The 15,833-nt window shown below is 44.9% G+C and overlaps 1 protein-coding gene across 6 annotated transcripts in view; it reads right to left on the reverse strand.

Annotated features, from left to right (window-relative positions):
• Nucleotides 1-15,833, reverse strand: part of LOC134958068 (activating transcription factor 7-interacting protein 1-like) — a 250,363-nt gene that overhangs the window by 109,949 nt on the left and 124,581 nt on the right. For all 6 annotated transcript variants that reach the window (XM_063940426.1, XM_063940422.1, XM_063940424.1 and 3 more), the window contains 4 exons: nucleotides 2,078-2,163; nucleotides 1,759-1,899; nucleotides 1,019-1,612; nucleotides 590-657 (listed from right to left, as the gene is read on the reverse strand). In XM_063940426.1, the coding sequence (XP_063796496.1) occupies nucleotides 590-657; nucleotides 1,019-1,612; nucleotides 1,759-1,899; nucleotides 2,078-2,163 (889 nt within the window). The remainder of the gene's footprint in view (nucleotides 1-589; nucleotides 658-1,018; nucleotides 1,613-1,758; nucleotides 1,900-2,077; nucleotides 2,164-15,833) is intronic.

The raw sequence follows: 15,833 nt of genomic DNA on the forward strand, positions 1-15,833 counted from the left end.
ATCTAGATAGAGAGAAGCGTCTCTGTGCCAACCCTCATATCAGAAAACGTGGGAATGATGGAGCGGAGAACGTCCCGTGACTTAAGGTGACATTTAATAAAAATATTTTAGGTTAACTGGTCTTTTAAATATTTCTGGTCAGGATTTTGATAATTTAATTAACATTTTACAAGGGGTGGTTCTAGTTGTCAAACCATGTGTTTATATTGATGCCAACATTGAAGTTTTCTGGATCCATACCAAAGAGGCCACATCGTCTAAGTATTTGTCAATAAAGGGCATTCATTCTGGACTCTGGTCTGCCAGAGTTCAGGCCTTCAGAATGCTATTCTGACCAATTTATAACAGCCTTATTAGCCAAGGCTGAAGCTGGAATGAATCTAAAGGAAGCCCCATACATCCTGAAAACAATATTTCAAGATAGAAAATGCAAAGCTATCTGAACAATGTTTTTGTGAGAAAGCCTCTGGAATGTCAATGGCTGTAGTTTCGGACAACCACACAGTAGAGGCATACACCTCTATACCTCAGGGTTAGTGCCCTCCAATGCAAGGGAAACAAACATTTACAATATTTAAAATCATCATACCAATGCACTGCTCTCGGTGCGCTTGCTTGCTGCAGGCTCTGCTGTCTGTGTCCGGTTGGTTTGTAGTTCTGCAAATTAAGTGAAATCTAGCTGTAATAATCAGGTAAAAATAATGCATGTGTACAGTATTTCATCTAAAAACATGACTGTGGGTAATAAGAGACTCCCATTGTAGGGTGTCTCTTGTGAATCACATTACTAATTTGTAATACAGTGACTGTTGGTTTCAGTGTTTTATCTTTTCTTTCCTAGGACTAGCTCATATCTTAAGTAGAAAATCCAGTGGGTAAAATACTGATTTAGGGTATTGTCACATATATCTAAAAATATTTGCATATTTACATATTGTTGATATGCAACATTTAAAAAATCTGTAACACTTTTCATTATGTCAAGACTCCATGAATTCTGAAAAATAAATCTACCTACCTGATCTACCTCCAGAAGGTGTGTCAGATGAGATTGAACTGTTAAATACAGATACTGGCGACTTTAACTGTGCTGTGTTCCGATTACTTGCTTGACTGTATGTACCAGAGGTTCCAACAGTTGGCAGTGAGGGTCTGGATGATAAAGTAACTGAATGGGTTGTGGGAATAGCCTGTACAGTCAATGTGGAAGCAATGGAACTGGCAGGGGAATTCCGCTGGATGCCTGGGCTGGGCATTGAAGGGCTATTGATTGCTTTGGTTACAGATACTGACATTGGTGTTTTTGAGAGACTGCCAACCGTAGACTGATTTTGTACTGGGATGAACTCAACATTGCCAGACTGCTTATTCGTCACCAGTGTTCCGGTTGTGCTTTGTAGGAGTTGTGGCTGGGAGGGCATTGCAACTGGAACATGTAGAATGAAAGGCAGGGATGAAAGAGTTGTCTGGGTGCTGCTGGTAGGCACCTGACCGTTTCCAACAACTGTAGCAGTACTAGGTGTAGGTAGAACTGAAGTCATAGTAACTGGTGTAATAGGTTTGGATTGACTGCTGAAAGTATTTTGAGAAGTTCCAATACTTGAAGCATTAACTGTATAAATAAAATAAATATTTTTTTAAGACATTAATATCAGAGTGAGTGCAATAAGTATGGTACAGCTTGTAAACATATTTGAATATTTGATTTCTTAACCGCTACGATATTCAAAACATTACTTATCATTAAGTCTAACTTACTTTTCTGCTGAATTAGTTTCCAGTCAGGTGGTGCCCTGGTTTGAAGAGTAGTATTAACAGGGGATTGGCTTACAGGCATCTGTGTGGTGTTTGATGTGCGAAGTGTTAAATTAGAAGAAGTGCTTGGGACAGAAGGTGGAGCTAAAATATTAACAGACAAAGATCAGACGTTAATATGCGCATGAGGGTCACAATGTAGCAAAAAGTGCAGATAAGGGTAAATGTAAATAAACATAACAATATTCAAACTATTCCAAATACTGGTCTTAAGAAACAAGCGTCCTCATAAAACAATTTACAGTCACATGCAATGTCTTACCAGCAGGTAAGGGCTGCACATTAGGTGTAGTAGTTTCTCCTACATTTCGTTTTGATTCCAACATTTGTCTGACAGTACCAGCAGCCCTGGGGAAGAGTGCAGGGTTATTACGTTAGCATGTATTGGTATATAAAATATTTACAAGAATTTCAATAGTCCTTGCATAGGGGACAAAGTGTGGGGATTGTCCTTTGGAATAAACATTTCACAATTCAATTTTAAAAATAAAAAAAATAATTGTGTTTTTAGATTTAGATTAAATCATTTTCTTGAGTCCACTGGGGGACACCTGGAGGTGTATTGGGCCCAGACACAAGTGCAGGCAATTTAAACTTTGCACAGTCAAACTCCCACCTCTATTCCCCCTGGAGGAATACAATTAAACAGGCCAACTAAAAAGAAGAGGTAGGAAACATTTTCTTCTTGCACCAGGAGAAATTCTGTATGATCATTTTTGTCCAAAAACTGCTATTAATGAGCCTGAACCTTACTACACAGTCAGAGAAGCCCTTTGCCATTAAAGTCAACTACACTAAACCTTTATGAAGTCCTTAAATTAGCAGGTCCTAACAATATGGAAGAGGTTAGAAATTACCCTTATGTCATTCATTCAAAAACAAATGTGTGTGCCCCAACCCTATTGGCCACCAAAAATTGCCCGATTGTTTTCTCTTTTCACCATCTTTAGAACATGCTGTAGTATAGGTATTGCAAACAAGAAAGAAAGAAAATGCGTTGTCTGGTGGTGTCGCACAAGACTACATTTAAAACATAATATATATCAGTAGGGAATGAGTGTACAGGTCTGCGTGACTGTAATGTCTTATGGGCTTCCTCAGTGAGGAAAAGGAAGTGGCGCTGGGTAAGGGTATAACTATCTTAATACTCTCCACAGGACCCAGCATCCCTAAGGTCAACTTCAGAATACTAGCAGGTGCCTAACATGGGGTATATCAAAGATAACAAACCCAGCACTCTACATAAAAGAATCTCTGCTTACCGCAACATCTTGCTCATTTCTCTCTGCTTCAGGGAGGGTTCCTAACCATTATAACTATGGTAAGAAGCTACTGGGAAGCAATAGGATTTATCAACATTGTACCTCCTACACTCAGGCATCTCACAGCCAAAGGAACTGTTTGATGACGCAAGATGGCAGTGGGGATATATAGTACAAAAAAAAATAAGAGAAAAGCGAAATAAAAAAACTAAACCCACACTGTACACCATACTCTTTATTAGAAAAAAATGGTTTCCTAGTAGGCTAAGGGGTACAAAATGGGAGGCGTTACAGACTTTAAATTTAAAATATCAGGGCTCCAGACATATGCTCTATACTCCAATGTTCCAGTGTCTCCCTTTTGTATACAAGTGGACATTGTTAGTTTTAAACACATCATTACGGGGGATCAGTACGAAATCCCGCCGGACAGGATCCCGGCAGTCGGAATACCGACACCAGAATCCCGACCGGCACAATCACGACAGGGGGGCGAGCGCAATGCAGCCCCTTGTGGGCTCGCTGCGCTCGGCACACTAATTTATTCTCTCTCTATGGGTGTCGTGGACACCCACAGAGGGAGAATATGTCGGGATTGTGCCGGTCGGGATTCTGGTGTTTGTATTCCGACCACCGGGATTCCGTCCGGCGGGATCTTGACCGCATCCCCATTACTGCAGTATTGCAACATTAATTACTCTGAGCTGGACCGTTGCTACAGTTAACGGAACACTTCCAAATTACAAACAATGGGGCAGATGTATTAACCTGTGATGTATTAACCCCATCTGTGTCACCCATCTGTCTGTCTACCCCTCCCCTGAATGTAAGCTCTCACGAGCAGGGCCCTCTTCCCTCATGTGCTTATCCTTTCTTACTTTAATAATCTTCAACTGCACCAAATCCAGCAGTCTTTTGCCACCTGATACAATCTGTAGCAATTCCAGTACCTCCATACTTCGTTGTATACTGAGTACTTTGCATTTAGGATTAGTATTTTTATTGCAATGGAGGTGGGTATAAAGTCACAGATTAAGCACAACGCTGTGTGGTGTGATCCATGGTGGGACTGGCGCACATAGATCCAGGTTATCAGAGGTGCACATAGTTACTGCATACATCGCCATAGCCAGTGCCCTGGGTACCTGTGCATTTTGTTGGATTAGTGCTGTAACTAAGATGCAAATGCTGAACAAAACTATATGGTGGGATGCATGGTGCAGCTTAGTTGCAGTCTGTAGCATGTCAAACAGGGCTATATGGAGCAAGTTGTGGATTGGTGTACGTGGATACATATGTATGCAGATGATCTTCATTTAATTGCATGGAAATGGCTTAACGACAGTCAGGAGGATCAGTCAGGTTTGACAACTAAATGATCCAGACAATTTGTTATCTGTTTTTATGCTGTACTCGATGTCTGGGACAGAATAACACACTTTTCAGACAGAAATGTCTGAAAATCCCGGCATTTAAGTGCTGTGTAGTTTTGCCAGTCCCTGCCTGACCCACCTTTCACACAGGGAAGCAAATTACCGGGTCAAGAAATTCTACCCAGTAATTTGCGAATCAACACAGGTATTTAGTCTGTGTGAAAGGGTCAACACGGGTCGAAATTCCCATTCTCCAACCCAGTAGAACTGCTTCACCCAGTAATTTCACTTTGTTTGAAAAGGGTATAAGTAGTTTATTGAAGCCCCCAAAAGTAAAAATCATGCTTTCTAGTTTACCCATTCCTGCAACCACTTTTATCACCCCAACCACCACCCCCTCTAAAGTGGATTTCTCCTGAAGCGTTCCTCTTTCTACGGAGTCCACACAGTAGTCATCCCTCTGGAGCACCTCCCTTCAGGGTCCACTGACGGCAGCATTGCGGCGTTATTACATCTCAACTGTGACGCTGCCAGCCCGAGAACACACTGAGGGGGGAGGGGATTCAATTGTTTGACAGGATTGGCTCCTGTTTAAAGTGGCTAGGAGTAAATTTTTTGGGACTACCAGCCACAAGCCTGCCCTTATTATAGATTTCTGCTTGCAACCACCTGAAATGTAGGCAGAAAATAAGAATTTACTTACCGATAATTCTATTTCTCGGAGTCCGTAGTGGATGCTGGGGTTCCTGAAAGGACCATGGGGAATAGCGGCTCCGCAGGAGACAGGGCACAAAAGTAAAGCTTTCCGATCAGGTGGTGTGCACTGGCTCCTCCCCCTATGACCCTCCTCCAAGCCAGTTAGGTACTGTGCCCGGACGAGCGTACACAATAAGGGAGGAATTTTGAATCCCGGGTAAGACTCATACCAGCCACACCAATCACACCGTACAACTTGTGATCAAAACCAGTTAACAGTATGATAACAGAGGAGCCTCTGAAAGATGGCTTCTTAACAATAACCCGAATTAGTTAACAATAACTATGTACAATTATTGCAGATAATCCGCACTTGGGATGGGCGCCCAGCATCCACTACGGACTCCGAGAAATAGAATTATCGGTAAGTAAATTCCTATTTTCTCTATCGTCCTAGTGGATGCTGGGGTTCCTGAAAGGACCATGGGGATTATACCAAAGCTCCCAAACGGGCGGGAGAGTGCGGATGACTCTGCAGCACCGAATGAGAGAACTCCAGGTCCTCCTTAGCCAGAGTATCAAATTTGTAAAATTTTACAAACGTGTTCTCCCCTGACCACGTAGCTGCTCGGCAAAGTTGTAATGCCGAGACCCCTCGGGCAGCCGCCCAAGATGAGCCCACCTTCCTTGTGGAGTGGGCCTTTACAGATTTAGGCTGTGGCAGGCCTGCCACAGAATGTGCAAGTTGGATTGTGCTACAGATCCAACGAGCAATCGTCTGCTTAGACGCAGGAGCACCCATCTTGTTGGGTGCATACAATATAAACAACGAGTCAGATTTTCTGACTCCAGCTGTCCTTGCAATATATATTTTTAATGCTCTGACAACGTCCAGTAACTTGGAGTCCTCCAAGTCACTTGTAGCCGCAGGCACTACAATAGGCTGGTTCAGATGAAATGCTGACACCACCTTAGGGAGAAAATGCGGACGAGTCCGCAGTTCTGCCCTGTCCGAATGGAAAATCAGATATGGGCTTTTGTAAGATAAAGCTGCCAGTTCTGACACTCTCCTGGCCGAAGCCAGGGCTAGTAACATGGTCACTTTCCATGTGAGATATTTTAAATCCACCTTTTTTAGTGGTTCAAACCAATGAGATTTTAGAAATTCCAAAACCACATTGAGATCCCACGGTGCCACTGGAGGCACCACAGGAGGCTGTATATGCAGCACTCCCTTAACAAAAGTCTGGACTTCAGGAACTGAAGCCAATTCTTTTTGAAAGAAAATCGACAGGGCCGAAATTTGAACCTTAATAGATCCCAATTTGAGACCCATAGACAATCCTGATTGCAGGAAATGTAGGAATCGACCCAGTTGAAATTCCTCCGTCGGAGCACTCCGATCCTCGCACCACGCAACATATCTTCGCCAAATGCGGTGATAGTGTTGCACGGTTACTTCCTTCCTTGCTTTAATCAAAGTAGGAATGACTTCTTCCGGCATGCCTTTTTCCTTTAGGATCCGGCGTTCAACCGCCATGCCGTCAAACGCAGCCGCGGTAAGTCTTGAAACAGACAGGGACCCTGCTGAAGCAAGTCCCTCCTTAGAGGTAGAGGCCACGGATCTTCCGTGATCATCTCTTGAAGTTCCGGGTACCAAGTCCTTCTTGGCCAATCCGGAACCACTAGTATCGTTCTTACGCCTCTTTGCCGTATAATTCTCAATACTTTTGGTATGAGAGACAGAGGAGGAAACACATACACCGACTGGTACACCCAAGGCGTTACCAGCGCGTCCACAGCTATTGCCTGCGGATCTCTTGACCTGGCGCAATACCTGTCCAGTTTTTTGTTGAGGCGAGACGCCATCATGTCCACCATTGGTCTTTCCCAACGGGTTACCAGCATGTGGAAGACTTCCGGATGAAGTCCCCACTCTCCCGGGTGAAGGTCGTGTCTGCTGAGGAAGTCTGCTTCCCAGTTGTCCACTCCCGGGATGAACACTGCTGACAGTGCTATCACATGATTCTCTGCCCAGCGAAGAATCCTTGCAGCTTCTGCCATTGCACTCCTGCTTCTTGTGCCGCCCTGTCTGTTCACATGGGCGACTGCCGTGATGTTGTCCGACTGGATCAACACCGGTTTTCCTTGAAGCAGAGGTTCTGCCTGGCTTAGAGCATTGTAGATTGCTCTTAGTTCCAGAATGTTTATGTGAAGAGACGTTTCCAGGCTCGTCCACACTCCCTGGAAGTTTCTTCCTTGTGTGACTGCTCCCCAGCCTCTCAGGCTGGCGTCCGTGGTCACCAGGATCCAATCCTGTATGCCGAATCTGCGGCCCTCCAATAGATGAGCACTCTGCAACCACCACAGAAGAGATACCCTTGACCTTGGAGACAGGGTTATCCGCTGGTGCATCTGAAGATGCGACCCTGACCATTTGTCTAACAGATCCCTCTGGAAAATTCGTGCATGGAATCTGCCGAATGGAATTGCTTCGTAAGAAGCCACCATTTTTCTCAGGACTCTTGTGCATTGATGTACAGACACCTTTCCTGGTTTTAGGAGGTTCCTGACAAGCTCGGACAACTCCTTGGCTTTTTCCTCCGGGAGAAAAACCTTTTTCTGAACCGTGTCCAGAATCATCCCTAGGAACAGCAGACGAGTTGTCGGCATTAACTGGGATTTTGGAATATTCAGAATCCAGCCGTGTTGTTTTAGCACTTCTTGAGACAGTGCTAATCCCCTCTCTAGCTGTTCTCTGGACCTTGCCCTTATTAGGAGATCGTCCAAGTATGGGATAATTAATACGCCTTTTCTTCGAAGAAGAATCATCATCTCGGCCATTACCTTTGTAAAGACCCGAGGTGCCGTGGACAATCCGAACGGCAGCGTCTGAAACTGATAGTGACAGTTTTGTACAACGAACCTGAGGTACCCCTGGTGTGAGGGGTAAATTGGAACGTGGAGGTACGCATCCTTGATGTCCAAGGACACCATAAAGTCCCCTTCTTCCAGGTTCGCTATCACTGCTCTGAGTGACTCCATTTTGAACTTGAACTTCTTTATGTACAGGTTCAAGGACTTCAGATTTAGAATAGGTCTTACCGAGCCGTCCGGCTTCGGTACCACAAATAGAGTGGAATAATACCCCTTTCCCTGTTGTAGAAGAGGTACCTTGACTATCACCTGCTGAGAGTACAGCTTGTGAATGGCTTCCAAAACCGTCTCCCTTTCGGAGGGGGACGTTGGTAAAGCAGACTTCAGGAAACGGCGAGGCGGATCTGTCTCTAGTTCCAACCTGTACCCCTGAGATATTATCTGCAGGATCCAGGGATCTACCTGCGAGTGAGCCCACTGCGCGCTGAAATGCTTGAGACGACCGCCCACCGCCCCCGAGTCCGCTTGAGAAGCCCCAGCGTCATGCTGAGGCTTTTGTAGAAGCGGGGGAGGGCTTCTGTTCCTGGGAAGGAGCTGCCTGTTGGTGTCTCTTCCCCCTTCCTCTGCCTCGTGGCAGATATGAATATCCCTTTGCTCTCTTGTTTTTAAAGGAACGAAAGGACTGCGGTTGAAAAGTCGGTGTCTTTTTCTGTTGGGGAGTAGCTTGAGGTAAAAAGGTGGATTTCCCGGCTGTAGCCGTGGCCACCAAATCTGATAGACCGACTCCAAATAACTCCTCCCCTTTATACGGCAAAACTTCCATATGCCGTTTTGAGTCCGCATCGCCTGACCACTGTCGCGTCCATAAACTTCTTCTGGCCGAAATGGACATAGCATTTACCCGTGATGCCAGTGTGCAGATATCCCTCTGTGCATCACGCATATAAAGAAATGCATCCTTTATTTGCTCTAAAGACAGTAAAACATTGTCCCTATCCAGGGTATCAATATTTTCAATCAGGGACTCTGACCAAACTACTCCAGCACTGCACATCCAGGCTGACGCTATAGCTGGTCGTAGTATAACACCTGTATGTGTGTATATACTTTTTTGGATATTTTCCATCCTCCTATCTGTTGGATCTTTAAGTGCGGCCGTCTCAGGAGAGGGTAACGCCACTTGTTTAGATAAGCGTGTGAGCGCCTTATCCACCCTAGGAGGTGTTTCCCAGCGCGCCCTAACCTCTGACGGGAAAGGGTATAAAGCTAATAACTTCTTTGAAATTAGCATCTTTTTATCGGGGGCAACCCACGCTTCATCACATACATCATTTAGTTCTTCTGATTCAGGAAAAACTATAGGTAGTTTTTTCACACCCCACATAATACCCTGTTTAGTGGTACCAGTAGTATCAGCTAAATGTAACGCCTCCTTCATTGCCAAAATCATATAACGTGTGGCCCTACTGGAAAATACGGTTGATTCGTCACCGTGTCTGTGTCGACCGACTGAGGCAAAGGGCGTTTTACAGCCCCTGACGGTGTTTGAGGCGCCTGGACAGGCACTAACTGATTGTCCGGCCGTCTCATGTCGACAAACGACTGCTTTAGCGTGTTGACACTATCCCGTAATTCCATAAATAAAGGCATCCATTCTGGTGTCGACCCCCTAGGAGGTGACATCCCCATATTTGGCAATTGCTCCGCCTCCACACCAATATCGTCCTCATACATGTCGACACACACGTACCGACACACAGCAGACACACAGGGAATGCTCTTAACGAAGACAGGACCCCACTAGCCCTTTGGGGAGACAGAGGGAGAGTTTGCCAGCACACACCAAAAGCGCTATATATGACAGGGATAGCCTTATAATAAGTGCTCCCTGTATAGCTGCTTTTATAATATAATTTTTGCCACTATTTTGCCCCCCCTCTCTTGTTTTACCCTGTTTCTGTAGTGCAGTGCAGGGGAGAGACCTGGGAGCCGTCCTGACCAGCGGAGCTGTGTAAGGAAAATGGCGCTGTGTGCTGAGGAGATAGGCCCCGCCCCTTTTCCGGCGGGCTCGTCTCCCGCTCTTTAGTGTATTCTGGCAGGGGTTAAATATCTCCATATAGCCCCGGAGGCTATATGTGAGGTATTTTTTAGCCAAATAGGTTTTCATTTGCCTCCCAGGGCGCTCCCCTCCCAGCGCCCTGCACCCTCAGTGACTGCCGTGTGAAGTGTGCTGAGAGGAAAATGGCGCACAGCTGCAGTGCTGTGCGCTACCTTTAGAAGACTGAGGAGTCTTCTGCCGCCGATTCTGGACCTCTTCATGTTTCAGCATCTGCAAGGGGGCCGGCGGCGAGGCTCCGGTGACCATCCAGGCTGTACCTGTGATCGTCCCTCTGGAGCTGATGTCCAGTAGCCAAGAAGCCAATCCATCCTGCACGCAGGTGAGTTCACTTCTTCTCCCCTAAGTCCTCGTTGCAGTGATCCTGTTGCCAGCAGGACTCACTGTAAAATAAAAAACCTAAGCTAAACTTTCTCTAAGCAGCTCTTTAGGAGAGCCACCTAGATTGCACCCTTCTCGGCCGGGCACAAAAATCTAACTGGCTTGGAGGAGGGTCATAGGGGGAGGAGCCAGTGCACACCACCTGATCGGAAAGCTTTACTTTTGTGCCCTGTCTCCTGCGGAGCCGCTATTCCCCATGGTCCTTTCAGGAACCCCAGCATCCACTAGGACGATAGAGAAATCCACGTAATGCAGTGTTCCTGGCACTTAGCATGGAAGAAGCTGCTTTACATGCCAAAGACTATGCATTCTTGCGCGAGAATGCAGCTGCCACAACCTGCGCAGGGCTGGCCAAGCAAACAACTGAATTATTTCCTGGCCACTTTAGTAGGAAGATAATGCTGTGAAACAACTGAAATATCCCCACTTATTGCAGCATTGTGGGTCGGGAGTCTCTTTAGGTGTCCATAATAGGTTGCAGCTCCCGTGGTAAGGCCCTTGGTGACCTTCCTGGCCTTCCTGCCTATACTCTGGCACTGGTTCATATCCATATGCTGAACCATAATTTTTGGTCAACTTTAGAACTGATCCATAAACATATAACAACTCGAGAAATGCTGTGGAGTAGGTTCGATGTATAACCAAGGCATACAGGAGGAATAGGACGATACATATACCTTTGGTATTTTAGGGGAACAGTCCAGACTAGCGAGAACTCAAGCTGGTCAGTACAAAATTTGATTTTGTAAAACAGAATGAACTTAATGGACAACATATGATTTTTGAACAACAAATAGTCAAAAGTTTGGAAAAATTAAATCACTGCAAAATCAAAAAATAAAAAAGGTTATAATGCCTTAATGTGACAAGTGGTTGCATGAGTTAGGTTTCTAGTGTACCTATTTCAGACAGGTCCATTTCAAAGAAACTAATGTTACATTTCTACTGTCGATTACGGAAATTCGATGAAAGATGTATAAAATATAGTATTAAAAGATAACAGGAATTTAATGTGCTTTTATAAATGTAATTTACTTTCTTTGCTGAAAAACTTAGGTTGACATTTAATTAAAAATTCTGGTCCAGCAAAATGTAACAGTTACATTTTTTGGTATAAATTTGTTAAATGATGTATATGGCAACTTTTCCCTTTTACTGTACAATAGCAGTAGTCCTACATAAGATTGTTTGTATAATTAGTTAAATGAAGTACCAAAAATTTCCATTTATCAAAATAGGTATATGTTTTTATAAGTAATTTCACATTATATAACTGTTACACAAAGACTATACATTAAACTCTATGCAGTATAACAATAAACATTTAACAAAACTCAATATTACAGGCAAATCAGAGAAATAATGTTTGCCGCACAATTCACGTGGCTCTGCCAAAGTTCACAATACTAAATCTGTGCTTATGATGTCAATGTCTTTATCATAATACTCCTGTAATCCCAAACCACCTTTTCTTTTCAAGTATTGCACAGTAAGAAAGTCGTCAGTAAGGATACTTATGTTTCCAATGTAGGGTTTAATCTCCTTTAACTGTAGGGAACTTCACTACTACAAGAGATCACAGGTGGAACTGTGATCTGAGATTTAACTTCTTGGGTATTAGCAGTAGACTGATAAATATTTGCATGTTCATCTGAAGTTGAATAGTGAACTTGACCATTTTCAACATTAGCAATGTGTTTTCATTTGCATGTACCAAGAAGAGCACTTTCACATGTGTTTTGCTATATTTTTATAGCAAATTCTTTGACAGGAACCACACATCTTGCACCACGTATTTCTATTGGAGATAGTCAAACATTGTTTCTTGATAGTGCAATAAATTATTAATTATTATTAATTATAAATTAAATATTTGTGCAGCCAGCGCAGGTACCCACCTCTATTTATTGTTTCTTGATAGTCATATATGAAATGTTGTCTCAGACTCAACAAGAACACACAGTAGATTTTGTGCATTGACCTCAAAAAATTCTTTGTAATTACGCAATACAGTGCCCCTGTCAAACAAGTTTCCAATCTCCTTAAAAGGTGCCAACATGGGGTCCTTTACCATGATATGATTCATGATAATTCCATTGAGCTGAAATGTGCTCAGCCCCAAGCAAATGTGACAGATATGACAATTCTTTTCTTTTTAAATGCTGGGATGCACCATCTGTCCATATCTCTAGGGGGTAAATTTACTAAGGTCCCGATTTTGTCCGAATGTTTTTTTTTCGTTTTTTCAAAGAGTCATCTCGGAAATTTACTAAACACAAACCTCGGCAGTGATGAGGGCATTCGGATTTGTTTTAACGGCAGAGTTCACAAATACGAATGGATACACCATCTGTCAAACACGCCTGTTATTTTATAGAACTCCGTAATTTGCTAAGAATTCGTATTCACAATCACTGCCGGCAATAGCCAAACACTGCCGGTAAATGTTCTAATTCATAAAAAAAAAAAGCAGGTTTCAAATAGACCTGCTTTTTGGATGCGTATTCTGATAGGCATGCACGGATCAGTGAGATCCGTGCATGCATATCTGTGGGAAGGAGTGTGAAAGTGTTAAAAAAATAAAATAAATAATAATAATAATAATAATAATACAAAAAAATTGCGTGGGGTCCCCCCTCCTAAGCATAACCAGCCTCAGGCTCTTTGAGCCGGTCCTGGTTGTAAAAATACAGGGGAAAAATTGCATAGGGTCCCCCCATATTTAAACAACCAGCATCGGGTTCTGCGTCTGGTCCAGGTTCAAAAAAAATACGGGGGACAAAAGACGTAGGGGTCCCCCGTATATTTCAAACCAGCACCGGGCTCCATTAGCCAGAGAGATAATGCCACAGCCGGGGGACACTTATGTAGGTCCCTGCGGCCGTGGCATTCCCCCTCCCCAACTAGTCACCCCTGGCCGGGGTACCCTGGAGGAGTGGGGACCCCTTTAAATCAAGGGGTCCCCCCCTCCAGCCACTCAAGGGCCAAGCCCGAGGCTGTCCACCCCCATCCGTGGGCAGTGGATGGGAGGCTGATGGCCTTTGTGTAAAAATAATGAATATTGTTTTTTTGTAGGAGAACTACAAGTCCCAGCAAGCCGCCCCCCCCCCCCCCCACAAGCTGGTACTTGGAGAACCACAAGTACCAGCATGCGGGGAAAGAACAGGCCCGCTGGTACCTGTAGTTCTACTACAAATGAAATAGGGATTTTTGTTTACTTACCGTAAAATCTCTTTCTCTGAGTCCATCTAGGGGACGCTGCGCCGTTACTTGTGGGTTAGAGGTGTGGTCATGGAGTTTGGCACAGAACCTATCAAAGAAACTGCCTCCTCCCCCCTCTACCCCTCCCCATCTCCTTCCTGCCTAGCTAGCACTTCAGTTAACGTTTAGCCAAGCCAAAGGAGATAGACCAGAACAAAAAAACAACCAAATAAACCAGACAAAACTATGGGAGGGATCACAGCGTCCCCCATATGGACTCAGAGAAAGATTTTACGGTAAGTAAACAAAATCCCTATTTCTCCGTCATCCATCTGGGGGACGCTGCGCCGTTACTTGTGGGATTTCCCAAAGCAAGCTAATGAGAGGAGGGAGACGTTGACGGCATAGCAGTCAGTAAAATACGACGCCCAACAGAGGCAGTCTCTAAACCAAAAGTATAAAAACTTTAAAACTTTGTGAAAGTATGGACTGACGACCAGGTCGCCACCCTGCACAGCTGCTCAATAGATGCACCACCGACAACAGCCCAAGAGGCTCCAACAGCTCTAGTCGAATGAGCCCTAACCGAGTCAGGAACCGAAACATTTGAAGATACGTACGCCTGTCTGATGGCCGAAGTTACCCAACGGGCCAGTGTTCTTGGAAGCCGGCCAACCTCGTTTGGGAGCATCAATCAATACCAACAAGGTATCCGTACGACGGAAAGACTCCGTGCAAGACAAATAAATACGCAAGGCCCGAACAACATCCAGGAGGGCCAAATGGGAGTTCTCCCCAGGAGAAGACGACGGAGCAAACGCTGGAAGGACAATGTCCTGATTTAAATGGAACGCTGAAACAACCTTTGGAAGGAAAGAAGGCTTAGTCCGCAGAACCACCCGGTTCTCATGAAAAACTAACAAGGGTGGCCTGCAAGAAAGAGCCGCCAACTCAGACACTCGTCTAGCTGAGGCAATAGCCAAAAGAAAAAAAACGTTTAGTGTTAGATAACGCAGTTCTACAGATTCCAAAGGCTCAAATGGAGATTTTTGAAGGGCCGTAAGGACCAAGTTTAAATCCCAGGGAGGAACAGGAGGAACAAAAGGTGGTTGAATCCGAAGCACTCCCTGAAGAAATGTTTGAACCTCTGGAATGATCGCTAGTTTCTTTTGGAAAAGAACCGACAAGGCCGAAACCTGACCCTTCAGTGAAGAAAGCCTCAGACCCTTATCGAGACCCTCCTGAAGGAAAGATAGCAGGCGAGGAAGTTTATACAAATGCGGAGTCAAGCCCCGCTTTTCGCACCAAGCAATGTAAATACGCCATACCCTATGGTAAATGCCAGAAGTCACCGGTTTCCTAGCCCGAATCATCGTCTGTACCACAGAACGAGAAAGATCTTTAGCTTTTAAAATGTTGGATTCAAGAACCAAGCCGTCAAAGCCAGCCGACTTAAATCTGGGTGGCGACAAGGTCCTTGAAGAAGATCTAGTCGCAGGGGGAGACTAAAGGGGTCTCCGACGACCATGCTGTGCAGAAGAGTGTACCACTGTCGGCGCGGCCAATCTGGAGCCACCAGTATTATTGCGAGACCTTCTCGCCGAATGCGTTGAAGTAGACGTGGAATCAGTGGAATTGGCGGAAACACGTAACCCAGTTGAAACTGCCACGGGGCTGTTAGAGCATCAATCAGAAATGCTTGAGGATCCCGAGACCGCGAGCCGTAGTGAGGAAGCTTCTTGTTGAGACGAGATGCCATCAGGTCTACATCGGGCATTCCCCAGCGGGCCACTAGAGTTAGAAACACTTCCTGGTGAAGTTCCCATTCTCCCGGATGAATCGTGTGACGGCTCAAAAAATCCGCTTCCCAGTTCTCGACTCCTGGAAGGTGAATTGCGGATATTGCTGGAACCCAACGTTCCGCCCATGTGAGAATCTGAGCGACTGCTCTCATGGCGGCCCAACTTCGAGTTCCTCCCTGTTTTTTTTATCTAAGCCACCGCCGTGGCATTGTCGGACTGAACTCGAACTGGATGACCCTGTACCATATAGTTTGAATCTGAAGGAGCGCATACCGGATTGCCCTCAACTCCAAAATGTTGATCTGTAATT

This window comes from Pseudophryne corroboree, chromosome 9 (assembly GCF_028390025.1).
Source record: "Pseudophryne corroboree isolate aPseCor3 chromosome 9, aPseCor3.hap2, whole genome shotgun sequence".
Classification (NCBI taxonomy): domain Eukaryota; kingdom Metazoa; phylum Chordata; class Amphibia; order Anura; family Myobatrachidae; genus Pseudophryne; species Pseudophryne corroboree.